The 19,157-nt window shown below is 38.9% G+C and overlaps 1 protein-coding gene and 1 pseudogene across 1 annotated transcript; both read right to left on the bottom strand.

The window, feature by feature from the left end:
• Positions 1-240: 240 nt before the first annotated feature.
• DHRS7C (dehydrogenase/reductase 7C) lies at positions 241-17,832 on the bottom strand. The gene is made up of 7 exons (XM_056117850.1): positions 17,707-17,832; positions 17,326-17,485; positions 12,275-12,387; positions 9,899-10,109; positions 7,844-7,936; positions 2,895-3,041; positions 241-1,798 (listed from the first exon to the last, which is right to left on the bottom strand). Exons 2-7 carry the CDS (start codon positions 17,477-17,479, stop codon positions 1,590-1,592), a joined length of 927 nt encoding a protein of 308 aa, XP_055973825.1. The 5' UTR covers positions 17,480-17,485; positions 17,707-17,832; the 3' UTR covers positions 241-1,589.
• On the bottom strand, positions 5,071-5,208 carry LOC130027298 (uncharacterized; annotated as a pseudogene).
• Positions 17,833-19,157: the final 1,325 nt, after the last annotated feature.

The following is a 19,157-nucleotide window of genomic DNA, read 5'->3' as shown; positions in this document are numbered from 1 at the left end:
TATTCATGATTGATACTGATGTATCAAAAGTAGCATTCCATGTTCGTGGTATGTAAAGTAGAAGGCAATAAATCTCGATTATATATATTTGAATGTGTTATATATATTATATTGTGTATTATATATAGTGTTATATGTTATATACATACATTAGCACACAACGTTCAACTTTTAACATGTTAGTAATCTCTTATATGAGGCTTAATGGCTTCAGGATCAGATACAACAATCTTCCCACACTTTCCTCTAAGGAAGCTTTATTGGATTGTTTTTTAGCAGATTATTCATAACAAGCAATACAAAACAGAATATTTAAGACCTGCTTTGGGGGCAGGCTTTAGATGTAGGATGGAAAATTTTGAAATATGGTGTTGATGATAGTGTAATTGTAATAAATTATTGTGAGCAACTTTATAAAAATAAAATTAAATTTAATAAAGAAATGTCTGTGCCATGCCATTGCTCAAAGAAGACTTTCATCAATTCTAAACCATCCATGCACTTCCCAGGTGACTAAGGTGGATAATGAGTAGTTATCCTCACTTCACATAAGTCACCTACAACACTTCCAAGACAGTCTTTCATTCTCCTCTCCTTTCTTACTTCCTTAAATGGCTTGAGTTAGGAAGAAATTTGAGCAGTTTTTCATCTATAACTATTAGAAAATTTGCTGCTGTAGTTAAAAAATAGTGCAAATTGTGTACACTATACTTTTGAAGATACTTTGTACAAATTTGTTAAAAACACACTATACTTTCAAAGAATAATTAATTTGATGTCAAAATTAAAGGGATAACAGGACACACTAATAACTAGGATGGTAATTATAAATAAAACTGTTTTGTTTTGAAAACATAAGCAAAGGCTGAAATGAGGAGGAGATTCCATTGCAGATGCTCTCAAATATATTGCATTTCGGAATAGTTTGAGAATCTCTTTTTAAAAAGAATAGTGGGTCAGAGTCATAGTACACTGGGTACTCAGCCTAACTGGGTTTGATCTCTGTCATACCATAATGATCCTCCCTCCTGAGCATTGCCCGGTGTGGCCCCAAAACCAAAAAAAAAAAGAATTAAAAGAGGTTTTAAAAACATAACTTGTTACTGGGTTCCTCCTGGAAGCAAGTAAGTCTGGAAAGGAGACTGATTTTTGCATGTCACCAACCTAGGAGTTACTAGATACATGTAGCTATTTAAATTCAAATTAACATAGAAAATAAACTCAATTTCCAGAATACATTATAAGTGCTAATGGCAACATGTGGTGCGTGGTTTGCTGCTGCCATTATCAACAACGGACTTACAGGATAATTCCATGGTTGCAAGAAGTTCTGTTCATTCAGTTTTGTGTGAATATGAGTTTTTGTGTGTCTGTGTGTGTGGTGTGGTGTGTGTGTCTATATGCTGGACTTGTTAGACAACCTGAAGTTTCCTCTTTCTGGAAGAGTGTCCTGGAATGGGGGAATGGGAAATACCTCCAAATTACCAATGATAACACTTGGGGGTTCCAGCGTTTATCATCGTGTAGAAACAAGTATCTTCCAAGAAAATCTTTATTCCCTTCAGGGTGATCTATATGGTCGCCTGCCATTAATTCTCTTCTGGGACATTCAGCTTTTCCTTCACCCCACAGGCCACCACAGCGAAAAAGAACTCTGGGAAGAAGGTGCGGGTGTACACAGCAGCCCTGGGGATGGGGTTGGCCATGAAGACCTCCTGCTTCCTCCGCCTCACGGTGCGCATCACCTCCTCAGCCACATCCACGGGGTGAACCCCATAGGTCAGCTTCCTGAAAAAGACTAGAAATTTCCCAGAGGAGTTCAATGTCATCATCTGAGAAGGAAAATAAACTTCCACCTAGCCAATAATAAAGAAGTCATGACTTCCATGTTACCTCTGTCGTCTGCTGACTATGAGGCACTGAGGAAACACTGTGCCTTATGGTGGCTATGAGTAGCGGAAAGGTGAATAAGAGCTTAAAAATAAGAAGTTGTGGACTGCATTAAGGGTTATGGCTTATCACACTGTTTGAAAACTGTACTTGCAAGAGCCTTCTGGGAATCACTTTCTCACATCTTGGCTAATCTGGGCTCAGTACAGATTGAGGCCTTGTGTTTGAGCATTCTCAAATATTAATAATAACCAGTTCATTAACATTGCACTCACTATGTGTTAGTTGCTTTCAAAAATTTGTAGGAGCTGAAATATCTCTCCTCCCAATGAGCCTGTGAGATAGCTATTACCAACCTATTTTATTTGTAAAGGGAAAACTGAAGAACAGAGATTAAGGGAATTACTTATGTTCAAATATTTAATATGTGACAGAGCTAGTTTCTAATGCACATAATCTGGCTTCAGCCTTAAGAGTCAGTACTGCCTCCTAGTGAAAGTGAGTAAGGAAGAATATGAAAACCAAATATTAGCTATTCCACAGGAAATTGAAATTCAGGTAGTCACTTGTCCAATATTATAGTCAGATGGCTGGGATCGTGAAAACAGAGTCAGAGAAGGGAAATGGCTGGTTTATTTATGGAAATTTTGACTGAGTCCCATTGGGACTTCCTTGGTCTGCTGTTTTGGTTTAAGAGTATCTATCTCTGTCTCTCTGTCTCTCTCTGTCTCTCTCTCTCTCCCCTCCCCCCCCCCGGGGTCTGAGGGTCAAAGACTGGGAACCTTTTTCTGCCATTAACTATATCACTGTATCACTGTCATCCCATTCATCGATTTACTCGAGCGGGCACCAGTATCATTTCCATTTGTCCAATTAACATAGTACAAAATCTTTACTTCCCTCAATTTCAAACATAGAAACATGGGCCTAAAAAAACCAAGGTGTCTCAGAGGCTCCTGTATCCCTCCCTTGTCTATCTCTATAGTTTCCCTTTGAAAACTCACATCTCCAAATAGAAGTTCCTTGGCCAGTAGAGCTGTGGTAAGATCGGATAAACGTTGGACTCACAGTGCTGACCACAACATCATATTCCTCCACTTCAGCTCGGAGGCAGTCAAAGAAGCCCAGCACAGCATGCTTGGAGGCCGCATCTGGAGAGAAAACATACTAGAAGCTGAGAGCTTTTGCTGGAGTGTGGGTTGCTTCTAGGGAACTTCAAAGACAAGATACCAGCAGGCACAGTCATGTAAGTTCACTGAATAGAGTCTCAGATGCCCAGCTCTGCCCCTGACTTTGTGGATGAGAGTTTATGTAGTAGAAAGAAAGAGATCTTGTTTAGTTTCCCACCTTGTGTATGACCCTTGGAAAATCACTTTACCTATGTAAGGATATTTTCTTATCTTTAAAAGGGGAATAATACTGTCATAATCAAGTTGCTGTGGAGACCAAATCGGAAAAATAAGTATATAAAATGGTCAGTTCAAGCAGGTGTTCTCATGATTTCTCCAAAGTCCTTAGGAGAGCAAGTAGCCACTCTGAACCTGGGAAAGAGAACTCTGTCTTCTTGGTTCCATTTTTTTAGTATGGTTCAAGAACTTTACTCACAAACTCTAATTCAAATGGTGGATTCTATAAATTGGATATAGATAATTCTGGTAATCCAGAAATAATAAAGTTGTCATCCCTGATGTTTTGGAATTTGGAATCATATTTGGATAGGGTGAAATGGGTTATCTGCTAGGGTTTGAGTGAGACAATGGGAACATGAATTCTAGCTGTAGCCCAGATGTTTTTCATCAGACCCAGTTCTGTCTCAAAGTAGTCCTCATGAGTTGCATACTCTCCAGATGCCCTTTAAATAACCTTCTACCTTGTCCCCTGCAGGGTTAAGAATGCAGGTGTTAAAGGTACAGGTGCCTTGTTTACAACAGAGGATTGTTTGTCAGGAATATTCTTGAAGTTACCATAGGCACTGAATATATGCTGGGCTCAGAGAAACCATTTGGAAAGTGGACAATATGTTCTTGATCACGCTAGCTTTGATTTCAAGGGGAAAAATGTCAAAAGGGAGTGGCAGAAAAAGAAAAGAGAAGCAGCTTTGGGGCCCCCTTGGGGCACCATGGGCTCTATTCATAGGCTATATCATTCCTTGAACCCTGGTCTATTGCTGTCTTGAGAACCTGGAGAATGTGAGTTCTGTGGCATCAGATCATTTGTTCTTCTGGAAACAATATTTGATGATGTTTTGCTAGTTAAAAATGTAATACCTTAACTCTGCAAACAATTTCAATGTGTGAATTTTTTTCTCCACACCAGCAATTTTTAATTACCAGTTTGTTTCTATAATCTGAATCAATTATTATGAGATTAGAGAGAGAAATGAGACATACTTCAGATGACAGTCACAAAACGCACCTATAAACTATAGATTGAAGATCTCAGGATTTTCTAAAGTAGCTCCCAGAATTCAGAAAAAACAAGCAGTCTTTCTATAAGAATAACAATCAGAGACAGTCATGCAAAAAGATGGGAAGCACCCATGCTCTCTTTAGGTACTCCTCTCTACTCAAGTCTCCCTAAATCTATCAGCCTGAATCCATCCTTTTTTTGAGGCTTCATCAGCGGTAGGGCGTTTGCCTTGCCTGCAGCCAACATGGCCGACCAGAGTTCAATTCCTCCACCCCTCTCGGAGAGCCAGGCAAGCTACCGAGAGTATCTCGCGCGCAGGGCAGAGCCTGGCAAGCTACCCGTGATGTATTCATATGCCAAACACAGTAACAACAAAGTCTCCAATGGAGACGTTACTGGGCCCGCTCAAGCAAATCGATGAACAACGGGAGGACTGTGACCGTGACCATGACCATTATGCAGTCAGAGTTTATTAAATGCTGGACATTGGTGATTGATTTGAGTATAACCTCTCCCAAATGTGGCAGGGTATATGGATCATGACCTAAAAGACTCTAATCAGAGTATTTCTCCCCTGACAATTAGCCCTTATCCTTATGTTTTCTAGGGACTTTCTTAGTCACCTCATTAGTGTGAGTGACACTTTTATTGCTTTAAGTATTTTAAAAATTCCAAGGGTTTCTGCCCCAGAAACTGGACTAATATATATAGGTTCTAATATATATTTCCTTATTATTAATCATGATATTTTAATCTAAAGAGCTAATATTTAAAATAAATGATTATACCAACAGAACCCAGATGGGGTATCAAGACTGCCCCTAACTTCTTTATATAATAAATTTGTGAACATATCTAATTGGATCCTTGTCAAGGGGAGTGCTAACCTTCTCTCCTTTCATACAACACAGCCTGGCAAGCTCCCCGTGATGTATTCGATATGCCAAACACAGTAACAACAAAGTCTCCAATGGAGACATTACTGGACCCGCTCGAGCAAATTGATGAACAATGGAAGGACAGACAGACAGATCTAATTGGATATTTTCTGTGCCTTGGAGAGACTCTCTCAAATTGGAATCTACTTTATGCAAGACAGAACTACCATCATCCCTACTTGATAGTTGAAAAACTGAGAGATTATGTGAATGTACCAGATTGTACAGGAATCTAACCTTTATATCTTCTTTGTAGGATTAGGATTTCTCTTGTGGATCCCATAACACCAAACTTTCCTGAGTACAAAGCATCATCAAAGGTCATTAACAATTAAAATCACAGGACATATTATTTCAGACCTCTAGAACAACTAGAATCTAAACAACTTAAGGTAAAATAACAAATGTGTGTAGAATGAAAAATCAGAAAATTGGTTGAAAAGGTTATTGGCTGAAAATTGCTTTGCTTTAGAAGACAGTTGGTGAATTATTCAAACACTGAAGCACAGAGAAACCACTTATTCTGATTTTTTTTCTGCTGGATATAAAAGCAATAAAAATGAAAACATAAGGGAGTAAAATGGGTTGAATTTTTTCCTCCAAATTGATAAAATCTAGACCCTGCTCCCATTTCCAAAGAATGTGACTATGTGGAGAGATGGCCTCTAAATGGTTAGCATTAAACTGAAATGAAGCCTTTAGGGTAGACCTTAATTTATACTGCCTTGTGTCCTTATAGAAGAGGAAATTTGGACACAGCACCAGTTTGTGTGAACAGAGAAGTAACCATGTGAAAATACGTGAAGAATATGATACCACCAAGCAAAGAAGAGGGCCTTTAAGAAAAGTCAACCCTGCTGATAGCTTGTTATTGAATTTCTAACCTCCAGAACTGTTGTTTAATGTAATGATTTCTACTGCTTAATCCATCCATTCTGTGGTTTTGTTACACCAACCCTAGCAGATAAATATAGGGATACTATTCATTTTTCCATTATTCCTTCATTCCCTTGCACCTGTCCCTTCTGCACAAATTTACGGAGTTCCTAATTTGTGCACAATGCTATGGGATATAAGAATTGTGTAAGACACAGCAGAAAAGCCATCTGCACTTCTATATTTATGGCAGCACTATTCACAATAGCCAGAATCTGGAAACAACCTATGTGCCTGAGAACAAATGACTGGTTAAAAATAAAACAAAACAAAACAAAACTATGGTACATATACACAATACTATGTAGTCACTGTCACTGTCCTCCCATTTTTCATCAATTGGCTCGAGCGGGCCCAGTAACACTGTGAGACTTGTTGTTACTATGTTTGGCATATCGAATATGTCATGGGTAGTTTGCCAGGCTTTGCCATGTGGGCAAGATACTCTTGGTAGCTTGCTGGGCTCTCCAAGAGGGGCGGAGGAATAGAAGGCAGAAGAATTGAACTCGGGTCAGCTGGTTCAGCCACATGAAAGGCAAACAAACACCCTACCCGCTGTGTTATTGCTCCAGCCCCATACTATGTAGTAGCTATGAAAAATGAAGTCATGAAATTCGCTTATAAATGGATAGACATGGAGAGCATCATGCTGAGTGAAAGGTATCAGAAAGAGGACAGACATAGAATGATTGGACTAATTTGTGGAAAGGGGCTGGAGCTATAGCACAGCAGTAGGGCGTTTGCCTTGCAAGCAGCCAACATGGCCGACCCGAGTTCGATTCCTCCACCCCCTCGGAGTGCCTGGCAAGCTACCGAGAGTATCTTGCCCGCACGGCAGAGCCTGGCAAGCTACCCGTGATGTATTCAATATGCCAAACACAGTAACAACAAAGTCTCCAACGGAGATGCTACTGGGCCCACTTGAGCAAATCGATGAACAACGGGAGGACAGTGATACAGTGAATTTGTGGAAAATAAAAAATATATAATCTGAGAATCCAAGGACAGTAGAAAAAGGGGCAAGAAGGACTAGTCTATGATTGGAAGCCTGCCTCAAGTGCTGGGGAAGAAGTTAACTGGGATAGAGAAGGGACCATTATAACAAAGATAGTTGGAAATGATCACTCTAGATAGGAACTGCGTGCTGAAGGTAGGTCAAGGAACAAACATGACAACGTCTCAGTTACAGACCATCTTTATAAAGAAAGAGGCAATTATCCTAGTGTTGTGCACTTTTTTAAGGAGCATGAACTTCATTTAGCATTGAGCATGTTCAACCAAGGCCTGTACTGACAACTTGTGAGATGTGAGTTTGGGAAAATAAAGACTTTATTTTTTACACTTCAGCATCTTCAATAGTGAACTTCATGCAATAGGTGTTCAGAATAGGAATTGATTAGATAAAAAAGTCAAAAAAAATTTTATTCCTGGACTTCCCTCCACATTAGCCAACAACTATTCCTGGATATGACATCTCTTATAAGACACAAAACAGGACTAAGTCTTACTGATGGGAGCACATGTTTGCATGTGGAAATCCAGATTCATTTCTCAGGCACAAAATGGACAAGGATTTGACTAAGAATAGTCCCAGCATGTCTGAGAGTGACTTAAAAAACCATTAAAGGACACACATCCTAAAATAAGACACTTTTGTTTTAGAAACTTACAAGATGTACGGAATGGGATCCCAAACTTCCCTTGAATGTTATTCACTAATATGATTTGGCCCGTCCTCCGGGAGAGCATGTTGGGAAGCAGAACTGAAAGGCACAGAAAAATATCATAGTTAGAAATTGATCCAAGTCAGGTAGTAGCAGGCAAATCCCTTCCCTGTATTTCCTTCATCATGCATAATTCTTTTGCCTCACTGGTAGAGAAGAGTTAGGATGGGATCCAATAATCATTTATCCAGTGCTTACTATCAGTGGTCTGGGTTCAACTGATGAACTGCTGGGTGCAGGGGCCCACCAGAGTGCATAATTTTACACTTTTTTCAATAGTGATAAAGAACAATTGATTCTACAATACTGTAAGCATTTCTCTAGCATATGTGACTCAAGAGGAAATATCAGTTATGAGCATTTATTAGTTGTTTTGGGAACTTTAATATCTTTTCCATGTTTTATTTATTGATAGAAAATATTTTTTTTAAATTTATCATGGTTTTTAAGGACCTCTTAAAATTAGCTAAAAATTAGAAAACAAAAAACAATATGAAGTAAATAATGACATAATGGGAAAAAAGATAGAATGACAAAAAATAAAACACCTAACTTTCATAATTATCAACTACACCTAGTCACTGCATGCTGAAGGCAAACTGAGCCCCAGAGTTAGAGTCCATGAAGGAACATCAGCTAGTCCTGGCCTTTTTCATTCTAGTGCTTTCCTCACAGTGATGTCAATGAACATACGGGATTGATACAATGAATTACCTACACTGGTTGACGTGTTGTGTCCACAGGGACTGGATTGGAGGAAACTTTTATTTCTGGGACACCATTGAAGAAGCTTTAGGAAGTCGTTTTTCAAACCCCAAATACATCCTTTCATTGCCCTTTCATTTTGGAAGTAATGGCTGGGTATTATTGTAAGTTAATGCTTTCTCAGCTACTGTCATGGGATCCCACACCCTAAGTAGAAATACTCATATTTTCATCACACTTTGGGTTCTGTTTTGATGAATTTTAATTTTAAATTCTCTATTTAATTGCATGTATCTCCATCCTTAGCCTTCCAGACTTCAGAACTTCATTCAAGATATTTGCAAATGAACAGCCATTCTGCATTTAAAAGCGAGACATCCTCTGGCTTTCCCCATTTCTACTATGGGGTTGACAATATAACTGGTCTCGAGTTTATAAATAAGCCTTTAGTTTTATTTCTTTTTATTATTTTTAATTTGTATTAGTTAAACACTATGAGGTACAGTTGTAGACTTACAAATTTTTGTGCTTGGGTTTCAGTTATACAATGATCAAGTACCCATCCCTCCACCAGTGCCCTTTGCACTTGTTTGTTCATTGCAGCACTCTTTACAATAGCCAGAATCTGGAAAAAACCTGAGTGCCATGAGAACAGATGACTGATTGAAGAAACTTTGGTACATTTACACAATGGAGTAATATGTAGCAGTTTGAAAAAAATGAAGTCATGAAATTTACATACAAGTGGTACTACATGGAAAGTATCATGCTAAGCGAAATGAGTCAGAAAGAGAGGGTTAGACATAGAAAGATTGCATTCATCTGGGGAACATAAAGTAACAAAATAAGAGACTAACACTCAATAATGGCCGAGATTCGTATTAGGAACTTTATTTTTATTTCTGAGGTTATGATCTCTACCTTCCACCAAGTGTCTTGCTTTGGAGCATAGACTACATGGATGATTTACCCAAATATATGCAAAGAATAGGTTACATTGGTCCAAAGTTGGGGGTGTGGGGGACATGCAATGGATATGAGTAAGAAGAATGGAATGAAGGCAGGACTTGGGTAGGTATGATGATTATACATAAAAGGAAATTAAAATATGTAAGTATGATACTTTCAGATTCCTCTTTTAAACATTACAGGCAGAATGTGAAACTTTCACAGGATAAAATAGGGATCTTTCTTAGGGATTCTGGAGACTCTCTTCAGAATCAAATGATCACCTGATTACTTTAAAGAATTCATTCTAGCAGTGGTTGTCAAAAATCTATTGAAAATTCACATTACCTTTGGTCAAGGTGATGGGTCCAAAAAAGTTGGCATCCATGATCTTTTTGTCAAGCTCCAGTGAAATCTTATGAGCAGGTCCCTTCACCTTCATGCTGGCATTGTTGATGAGGATATCCACGCAACCATAGCAATCCAGGATTTCTTTTGCCACATCCTGAACACAACTGATGTCTGATAGGTCCAAGAGGATCAACTTCGGAGTGAATGTCTGTTGAGCAAATGCAATAGCCTAAGCATGTATAAAAATGCCTCCTTCTTACACACATTGTAGTCCCTCAATACCAGTTACCCCTTTAGAAATTAAGAGCTCCTAGAAAGACTCCTCTTTCCTCCAAATAACAAGGACCAGACAGAATTGTCTCTGGAAAGAAGGGAATTAATGAAGAAGTTATTTGGGGGGATCTAGAGAATTAGCAACATTAATAAGACTTATAAATTGGCAGAAATAAGTTGGAAGTGTTGGGCTGGAGAGATAGTACAGTGGACAGGGTGTTTGTTTGCCTTGCATGTAGCCAAACGTGGCTCATTCCACCTGGCAGTCCAGGTGGTTCCCCCAAGCACTTTCAGGAATAATCCCCAAACACAGAGCCAGAATTAAGCCCTGAACACTTCCAAGTGTGGCCAAAAAATAAAAATAAAACAAGAGATATAAATTGGAATTTTGACCAAGGAACTCAGATGGGTAATTCCAAATATGCCATCACTTATGATATCTTTGAGCTCCTCTTTTGAAAATCTATTTCCAAATTGGATTCTAAGGAACAAGAGAAATTGTTACAATACTTTGCATTCATGTTTTATTTTGTTCACAGTAATGCCCAGAACAACATTTTTTGATCACCAGGATGTATCACCTATTGTGTTACACTGTAAATATTCACTGTCATCAAGACTCATAGTGTAGAGGAGACACAGATAAGACAATTGATAACTCTTATCAATGCAATTTCAGTGTTGAACAAACATTAATCATGAAATATGAATTTTATAAAAGGGCACTGTCATTAGGCTTATTTGGGAAATGATTATAGGTTTTTCTTGGAGATAATGATGTCTGCAATAATTAAAATTAGGGAAGCTTAACTTAGTATTTATCATATAACTGACCTCAGAACCTCATTTGTTTGGTTTTGTTTTTTAAGGGGTCCACATTGAAGAGTGCACTAACGCTGCTCCTGACTTGGTGCTGGGTGTTGCTCCCAGTGGAATAACATGGGGTGTGGGGGATCAGCTCAGGGCTCTGCAGTTACAGCATCTTTTTTATTTAATACCTACCAATATCACAAGAAGCATACAATGTTTTCCTGTTCAATTAATCTCCTCCAATACCAGATTGAATAAAAAATTACTTTAGACTGTTTCCAAAAACAAAATTCAACATCAAAGCCCAAGATTTTTTTTAATACTCTTTATTTTTGGAATAAAATTGTTTTCTACTACTGCTTTTCATGAAATTCAAAGTATATATGTGTGTGTGTGTGCATGCACGCATGTGTGTGTTTTAAACTGTATTAGAGGTTATATAAATTATTTTTATTTTTAATAGTGAGACATCATGAGGTACAGTGTAAGCCAAGATTTTTTTAAAAAAAAATGCTAAGAAACTGGCCTTTAAAAATACTTTCAGAGGGCTGGAGTGATAGCACAGTGGGTAGGGTGTTTGCCTTGCAGGCGGCCGACCCAGGTTTGATTCCCAGCATCCCATATGGTCCCCCAAGCACGGCCAGGAGTAATTCCTGAGTGCATGAACCAGGAGTAACCCCTGTGCATCGCTGGGTGTGACCCAAAAAAGCAAAAAAAAATACTTTCAGAGCAAAAGTTTCATTGAAATTTATGTTTATGTTTTGTATTTGTTTTAAATGAGTAGTTGAAAATGTACTTCCTTTATTTCTTTTAAAAATATCAGAGGAGATACTATATCATTCATAAATGCTTGGTCATATTTGTTAAAAACAGTATCTGCTTTGAGTCTAATATTTAAATTTGGAGTGGAGTATTAACATGTAGAGTGCAGATTTTTCCTAATGCATAGTTAGAATGAGTGGATTCTTTAGGACTGGCATATATGTCTTACATTCTCCCAAAGTAATAACAAAATTTCTCTTGGGGGGAAAGGGAGGTGTGTTTGGACCGCACCCAATGATGTTCAGAGCTTATTCCTTATTCCACACTCAGGGATCACTCCTAAAGAGATTAGGGGGTTATGTGAAATGCCGGGGAGCAAACCTGGGTCTACCACAAGGAAGACAAATATCCTAATCATTCCACTATCACTCCAGCCCCAGTTATTGCAAAATTTTACTGTGCCCATTATTGAATAAAGGCTAAGGGATTCCCAATGTTTACGCAAAGTCAACTGATGGAAGACCTTACCTTGCTTGGGTCAGCTACACTGGTCAATGAATCCTGTAGAGTCTCTAGTTTCTCCCAGTTCTTTCCACATAGCACTAACCTTGCGCCACCTGTGTGGAATATCCGAGCACACTCTGTGGGGAAAAGAAAAGAAGAGAGGCTGTGTCCACTGTATGTATGGACTCGCATGGTGAGATTTCTTTACTTATGACTACAATAACTCAAAAGATTCACAGTGCCTAAGGTCAAGAGGTCTTTGAGAGGTCATTTAATCCAATCGTCTTAGTTGGATTTGTGAAGAAAGGATGGTCTAGAGAGAAGGGAATGTGGCTGATATTTATATAGATATGTTTTTTCTTGCCAAAGAATACACTGTACAATCATAGTGACCCAGAGGTAGGATACAAAATTGCCGGAGTTCTTTTTAATTCAGCGTAAGGGCATCTATTAAAAAGGCAGTGGAAGACATAAAAAAGGGGCCTACGTGCAAGGTGACTAAAAACTAGAGAATGAAGTGAAATTGAGCATGTGTAATGTACTCACTCGAGAGTAGATAAATATTCGCAGGAAGATTCTCTACAAGACTAGAGATATCCACAAGACAAAAAATCAAAATACATTTTAAACATGTTCAGACTATGGGACTTGGAGTCTTGTTATAAAAGGATTAGTCAGAAAAGATTGTTTTATCTCTTACTCTTCTACTTTCAGTCCTTTTATTTTTAGAGGGATCAGCAAAAAGTCTGAAACTTTGGATAGGAGTGGAGGAAGGAAATAAACTTATTTATTTATTTATTTATTTATTTATTTCAATGGAAAGTGTCATCATTAATAATATATTTTATTGAATCACTCTGAGATACAGTTACAAAACCTTTATCATGGGTTTCAATCATACAATGTTCCAACGCCCATCAGTGTACATTTCCCACCAGCAATATTCCTCCTATCCCTCCTGCCACTATCACCACCACCACCCCAGCCTGCCTCTATAGCAGGCACTTCTCCTCACTATCTGTCTCTCTGTCTCTCTCTGTGTCTCTCTGTCTCTTTATCTTTCTTCTTCTTTTGGTATTAAGGTTTGCAATACAGATGCCAAAAGGCCATCATGTTTGGTCCTTTACCCACTTTCAGCACACATCTCTCATCCAGAAGGATCCCTTCCAACCATCTTTGTTATAATGGTCCCTTCTCTATCCCATCAGCCTTTGAGGTAGGCATTAAACCATGGACCATTCCTGTTGACACTTGTTTCTACTGTTCTTTGGAGTTGGTCTCATAATATTTTTTTATATCCCATAAATGAGTGCAGTGATTCTATATCTGTCCCTCTCCTTCTGACTTATTTTACTCAGAATGATACTCTCCATGTCATTCATCTATAAGCGAATTTCATGACATCATTTTTTTTCTAACAGCTGTATAGTATTACATTGTATACAGTACATATTAGTTTCTGAATCTTTCTCTGTTTTGGGACATAGATGCTGCCAAATATGACAAAGACCTTGTATAATATAACATGAATAAAACTGCAATGTCTTAAAATATTTTTTAAATCAGGGCTGGAGCGATAGCACAGCGGGTAGGGCGTTCGCCTTACAAGCAGCCAACATGGCCGACCCGAGTTCGATTCCTCCGCCCCTCTCGGAGAGCCCGGCAAGCTACCGAGAGTATTCGATATGCCAGACACAGTAACAACAAAGTCTCCAATGGAGACGTTACTGGGCCCGCTCGAGCAAATCAGGGAACAAGTAAGATTTTATTTTCTACAAAATGTGAGCAGCTTGTGTGAACAGTTTCTTTATATCCCTTGATTTATGCTATCTCATTAATGATTAGGAGTTGAAAGAAAATTGAAACACTGCCTAGTAGGTAGGACTTTAGATGTGTTATGTTCTTTTAAAATATCACTTTTAATGCATGTGGTTTTTATGATAATATTTTAAATAATAAAACACGTTTATTTTGTCACTTTTTATTGAGGCACTGTGATTTCCTCTTTAAAATTTTAAAATTGCTTCTGCCACCAGAGTGTTGGCTTCCTACATCAGTAGCCCATCAACCCCCTGTCTTCTCCCCCTGCCCCCCGCATCTTGGTAAACTATGTTCTATATATCAATTCTCTGTTCCTCTTTTCTTTGGTCATTTCTTATTCCTTTGCTATTAATGTTCTTTATAAACTACAAATGAGGAAACTTGTTCTCAATCTGTCCTTCTCCTTTTAACTGACTTCATTAACGTGATACCTTCTAGATACATTCATGTAGTATTTTGTTCTACTTACTGAGAAAATCCTAAACAGTATATGAAGTGTATCAGAAAAAGTTCATTCAAAAAACGATCTTGAGGAAACTGGTAAGTCACGTGAAAAAAAATATTAACTCAAACCCCAATGTCTTACCTTACCAAAAGTAATTTATAGCGGATTAAAGACTTTGATGTAATATAGTGAGTAAGGTGCTTGTCCTGCATGCAGCTCACTCAGGTACCATCCCCAGCATATGGGACATAATGGCCCCCAAGCATCTCCTGGAGTGATTTTTGAATGCAGAGCCAGGAGTAATCCCTGAGCTCTGTCGGGAGAGCCTCCCTCCAAAATCAAAATAAACAATGAAAGAAAAGAAAATCTTTCAAAACAAGATGACTTTGACATAAAACTACATAGAAGAAACAGGCAGAAACTTTCATGACATTAAATCTAGCAGTGTCTTCAATGTCATTGGCCAAGCAAACAGAAGGAAAAATAAGCAAGTGGAACTACGTGAAATTTTAAAAAGTTTTTACACTGTAAAAGAAGTAATGACTAAGATAAAAGAAACTTCACAACTGGGAGAAAATGCTCACCATTAATCTGACAAAAGACTTTAAGACTTTAAATAGCACTTGCAAATCTTAACAACAAAAACAGCTTCATCAAAAATGGTAGTAAAAGATGAATGAACGCTTCCTCAATGAAGACAGACAAGTGGCCAATAGGCAAGTTAAAAGTGCTCTGTATTACTTATTATCAGGAAAATACAAATCAAACACCCATGACAATATCACTTCACATCAGTTAAGCTGAAACACATGAAAAAAAGCAAAACTAATCAGCATGGATACGGATATCAAAAAAAGGAATCCTCATTCACTATTGGTGGAATGACAGATGGTTCAAACTATGTAGAAAACAAAGTGAACACTTCTCTAAAAAATAAGAATTGAGTCTTCATAGAAGCTAACAAGCTCACTTCTTTTGAAAAGACATTTTTCTTCCTTTTCCATAGCAATATCGTTCGCAATAACCAATATCTAAAAGAAACCTGAGTGTCAAAGGACAGATGACAGAACAAAATAACTTTTTTTTTCTTTTTGGGTCATACCCAGCGACGCTCAGGGGTTACTCCTGGCGGTGCTTGGGGGACCATATGGGATGCTGGGAATTGAACCTGGGTTGGCCGCGTGCAAGGCAAATGCTCTACCCGCTGTGCTATCACTCCAGCCCCACAAAACAACTTTTATTTGAAGGAAGCAAGCCTACCCTTAATCTGAAGTTCTGCACGGCAGCCATGGTGGGTGGATGTGTTTTATAAAAGTGAGTTTCAGTGAAATGAGGTGTTAGCTTTTAAGCCAGGGGTGAACAGAAGCAATGTGCTTCCCAGCTGGGTAACTTTACTTTAAACTATACTGATACTTGGCCTGTTCCCCGCCCCACTGTTTAGCAAAATGCATGTTGGAGTATATTGTTGTCAAGCCATTTCCTAATGTATTTACCATCTTGGTAGGTGAAAAGCAAATGTTAAACTCCACACCAAATTCTGACTTTTGCCCCTTACAAATATGAGTCCTACTTTTCATAACCTATGTCTCCTCTATGAACCTTGCATTTTAGGGGGAAGACTCAAAAGTTAGAACCCAGAGGTGTGCTGTGGTGAGTTTTCTAGAGGGGCCATGAGCATTCCGAGACCAGTTTCTCAAGGGTCATCCAAGAGAAAGGAGGAATAATGACATTCAAATGCAAAAGGATGAACTGTGAATTTTGTAAGAGGCTATTGATAAAAAGAAAAACAGTTTGATTTCAGAATCATTTAAAGGTGGGTAAGTGCATCTTAGCAGTGATGGCACTCAGGCAGAGTTGTACTTCCTAGTCATTACAGCACAGAAGCTGGGGCTGGAGAGATAGCACAGCGGGTAGGGTGTTTGCCTTGCAGGCGGCCGACCCGAGTTCGATTCCCAGCTTCCCATATGGTCCCCTGAGCAGTGCCAGGAGTAACTTCTGAGTACAGAGCCAGGAGTGACCCCTGTGCATCGCCAGATGTGACCCAAAAAGCAAAAAATCAAACAAACAAAAAAAGCACAGAAGCTAAGTGTAATAAAAGATATTCTTCTTATGAATTCAGAGGATACAAGGTTCTGACATGTCAACTTGTGTGAACATAGAGCAATTGTCAAAAGAAATATGTGTTTAATGAATAGTCTTTAAAAACAACATCTTGATGGGAAAACCACTAAGATATATATATATATATATATATATATATATCTGCAATATAGCATTTTTTAACAATTCTAATATATCAGAGATCATACTCATGTTTTTCAATGATCTTATGGCACAGATGTGAGTGTTTGAAAAGAATCACTGTCACTGTCACTGCCCTCCTGTTGTTCATCGATGTGGTCAAGTGGGCCCAGTAACATCTCCATCGTGAGACTTGTTACTGTGTTTGGCATATTGAATATGTCATGGGTAGCCTGCCAGGCTTTGCCGTGTGGGCGAGATATTCTTGGTAGCTTGCTGGGCTCTCCGAGGGGGCGAAGGAATATACTCAACAAATGTTGATATTTCATTGATTATATTTGCGAAGTCTATCATATATGCAAAACAAATCCGACCCAAAACAAATGGTTGTGAGCTTGTTAACCCAGATATTCTAGCTCCCTGTTTACCAGTGAAGAAGCTGTAGTCTCTAAAAGTTAAGATTCTTGATAATGACAGATGCTAGCAGAAAATACAGATTTTACCCTATTCCTTGCTACCACTCATCACACGAGGCAGTAGGGACACAAAAGGGATGAAGCCCGCTTACCCTTGCCCAGACTTGAGATGGCATCAGTAATCACCACGACTTTGTTCTGCACAGCTGACTTTGACCACAACCTGGACACCTCTTGGTAGATAAAGAGAAGGCCACTGATTCCCAAGAGCAGCAAAGGCAGCATGAGTATAGCTGTGACTCCCATCTTGTTCTGCAAAAAAATTAAGATGAACTAGATTGGCAAAGACAATGCTGATAATGACAGAAGGCAGGAGAAAAAGGCCCAAGTTTGCAGGTGCTTTCATTTGTTCACCAAGTCCATACAGTCTCTCCAAAAACCCAGGGTCTGTTCAGGCTCCCAGACATTATTTTATAACTAAAATCCTGTGAGTGTACTAATTCCCAAATATTCAAAAATTAAAAATTACTCACCTTCTCTAAGATAGCAAACAGAATCCAGGTTGGTTGCACTCAATTAAATTAAATTTTTAATGTAATGCAATCTTTTAAAACTAGTTTGCATTTTTGGAATGAAATCCATGTGTCAAGGCCACTTGCTTGGGCCCTAATAGCTATTTATAGCTGTCAGTGCACTAAAGGGCTTTTCAGGGTAAATATAGTATCTATTTTGATACTCAGGGACACATGCTTGCTGGGTCTGATTTCAGAGTTCTTGCCAGTTCCCTTGCCTGATTTAGAGTTACTCAGCCACTGGGGCTGGGCATTAGAGATTAGGAATTTGGATTTTAGCACAAACATTCCATGTTCTCAATTCTTATATTATTTTCATGAGGTATCATTCACATAGCTCAGGCAAGGAACCAGAGTTAGCTGATATTGCCTTTCTTCTTAGGAATAAAAGGTATAAAATAACTTAAACAGAATGGAGTTTATTGCTGAATCAGTCATTTAGAGGTTTTACTGCAACCACTGGAAATGATGACTTTGGGGAGTGTTTCTCTTTTGCCAGGTTATTCCATCTCCCTAAGTCTTAGCTTACTGATCTTCAAATGAGCCTTCACAGGCTTGCTTTATGGAACTATATGGAGGACAAAATAAGACACTTCCTATTAATTTATCATAGACCCTCCAATCAAAAGAAAATGCCTACTGCTATCGTTAGTGATTAAGAACACTAAAAATTTTTGCCAAATGTTGGACACTTTAATTACATAAGAGAACTTAGAAGTATTAAAAGTCATAGACAAGGGCCAAGAGGATCGGTCCATAGTTTGGAAGCCTGTGCCTCTGCCTTATTCTTAGGTCAATCTTGGGCACAATGTCCCCTTTCCTCACAAAAGGCACATTGGTCTGGATCCAGTGGGGCCTGGTCCTTCTACTCTCTACACAGAGGTCTCCTCAGGCCTATCATTTGCAATCATTTTTCTTACTTGCCTATCCTACTCCTGTGCATCCCCATTATTAACCACTCTCTCTGTTTTGCTAACTAGTTCTGATAGGTTCTTTCCTTCAAATCCCTCTGTCAGGGCTGAAGCAATAGCACAGCAGGTAGGGTGTTTGCCTTGCACACGACCGAGGTTCAATTCCCAGCATCCCATATGGTCCCCTGAGCACTGCCAGGGGTAATTCCTGAGTGCAGAGCCAGGAGTAATCCCTGTGCGTAGCCAGGTGTTGCCCAAAAAGCCAAAAAAAAAAAAAAGCCCTCTGCCTTCCTCAGCTTCCTCATTATGTCTAGTGCGGACTGTGCCGTGAAGGCAATGTTTATGGGTCTTTGATTCTCCAATGCCCCAGGGTCTATAGGACTGTGCATCCTATATGCCTTAAAAAGGCCCTCCAGGAAAGCTGCTGGGAACTCCTCCCCACCTTGTATCACCATAGTGATTTTTGGCAAATTGATGGGCTTTCTAACCGCAGCCCAGGGA

Source organism: Sorex fumeus, unplaced genomic scaffold (assembly GCF_029834395.1).
Source record: "Sorex fumeus unplaced genomic scaffold, SorFum_2.1 ptg000036l, whole genome shotgun sequence".
Taxonomy (NCBI): domain Eukaryota; kingdom Metazoa; phylum Chordata; class Mammalia; order Eulipotyphla; family Soricidae; genus Sorex; species Sorex fumeus.
Note: the sequence above shows the minus strand (reverse complement) of the source record. Positions and strands in the feature narration are given on the sequence as shown.